The sequence below is a fragment of the Meleagris gallopavo genome, unplaced genomic scaffold (genome assembly GCF_000146605.3).
Source record: "Meleagris gallopavo isolate NT-WF06-2002-E0010 breed Aviagen turkey brand Nicholas breeding stock unplaced genomic scaffold, Turkey_5.1 ChrUn_random_7180001948860, whole genome shotgun sequence".
Lineage (NCBI taxonomy): Eukaryota > Metazoa > Chordata > Aves > Galliformes > Phasianidae > Meleagris > Meleagris gallopavo.
This window is the reverse complement of record NW_011210468.1, coordinates 1-1,245: the sequence shown is the minus strand read 5'-3', so window position 1 is coordinate 1,245 and position 1,245 is coordinate 1. Positions and strand designations below refer to the sequence as shown.

At 52.2% G+C, this 1,245-nt stretch overlaps 1 protein-coding gene across 1 annotated transcript; it reads left to right on the top strand.

The window, feature by feature from the left end:
- The first annotated feature begins 1 nt into the window (after position 1).
- On the top strand, positions 2 to 619 carry LOC109364983 (olfactory receptor 14J1-like). Its single transcript, XM_019611554.1, has one exon. The coding sequence runs from the start codon at positions 2 to 4 to the stop codon at positions 617 to 619; it is 618 nt and encodes a 205-aa protein (XP_019467099.1).
- Positions 620 to 1,245: the final 626 nt, after the last annotated feature.

Below are 1,245 nucleotides of genomic sequence, written 5' to 3'. Positions count from 1 at the left end.
CATGTCCTATGACCGCTACGTTGCCATCTGCAAGCCCCTGCACTACGGGACCTTGATGGACAGCAGAGCTTGTGCCACCATGGCAGCAGCTGCCTGGGCCACTGGGGTTCTCTATTCCCTGCTGCACACTGCCAACACATTTTCACTGCCTCTCTGCCAAGGCAATGCTGTGGATCAGTTTTTCTGTGAAATCCCCCAGATCCTCAAGCTCTCCTGCTCAGAATCAGACTACCTCAGGGAAATTGGATTTATTGTGCTTAGTGTTCTTGCTGTATTTGGGTGTTTTATATTCATTGTTGTGTCCTATGTGCAGATCTTCAGGGCCGTGCTGAGGATGCCCTCTGAGCAGGGACGGCATAAAGCCTTCTCCACGTGCCTCCCTCACCTGGCTGTGGTCTCCCTCTTTGTCACCACTGACTTTCTGGCCTACCTGAAGCCCTCCTCCATCTCCTCAACATCCCTGGACCTGGTGGTTTCATTTCTGTACTCTGTGGTGCCTCCAACACTGAATCCTCTCATCTACAGTATGCGGAACCAGGAGCTCAAGGATGCAGTGAGGAAAATGATGTCATGGACAAATATCAGCAGGGGTCGTTCTCTCATCTGTCTGAATAAATGACTCACAGTTTTTTTCTGTAACATGCCTGTTTTATCATAGAATCATAGAATGGCCCGTATTGAAAAGAACCACAATGATCATCTGGTTTCAACCCCCCTGCCACAGGCACGGTTGCCCATCACCTAACCAGGCTGCCCAGAGCCACATCCAGCCTGGCCTTGAATGCCTACCAGGATGGGGCATCCACAACCTCCTTGGGCAACCTGTTCCAGTGCATCACCACCCTCTGGGTGAAAACTTCCTTTTAATATCTAACCTAAACCTCCCCAGTCTCAGTTTAATACCATTCTCCCTTGTCCTGTCACTATCCATCCTCATAAACAGCCGTTCCCCCTCCTGTTCGTACGCTCCCTTCAAGTACTGGAAGGCCACAGTGAGGTCTCCCTGCAGCCTTCTCTTACCCAAGCTAAACAATCACAGTTCCCTCAGCCTTTCCTCATAGGAGAGGTGCTCCAACCTCTGATCATCTCAGTGCCCTCCTCTGGATCCGCTCCAAGAGCTCCACGTCCTTCCTGTGCTGGGGGCCCCAGGCCTGGACGCAGTGCTGCAGATGGGGCCTCGGAAGAGCTGAGTAGAGGGGGACAATCACCTCCCTCTCCCTGCTGGCCACCCCTTTTTTAATGCAG

Excerpts from the sequence above, each read along its gene's own strand:
- LOC109364983 (XM_019611554.1), top strand. The coding sequence starts at position 2 with ATGTCCTATGACCGCTACGTTGCCATCTGCAAGCCCCTGCACTACGGG.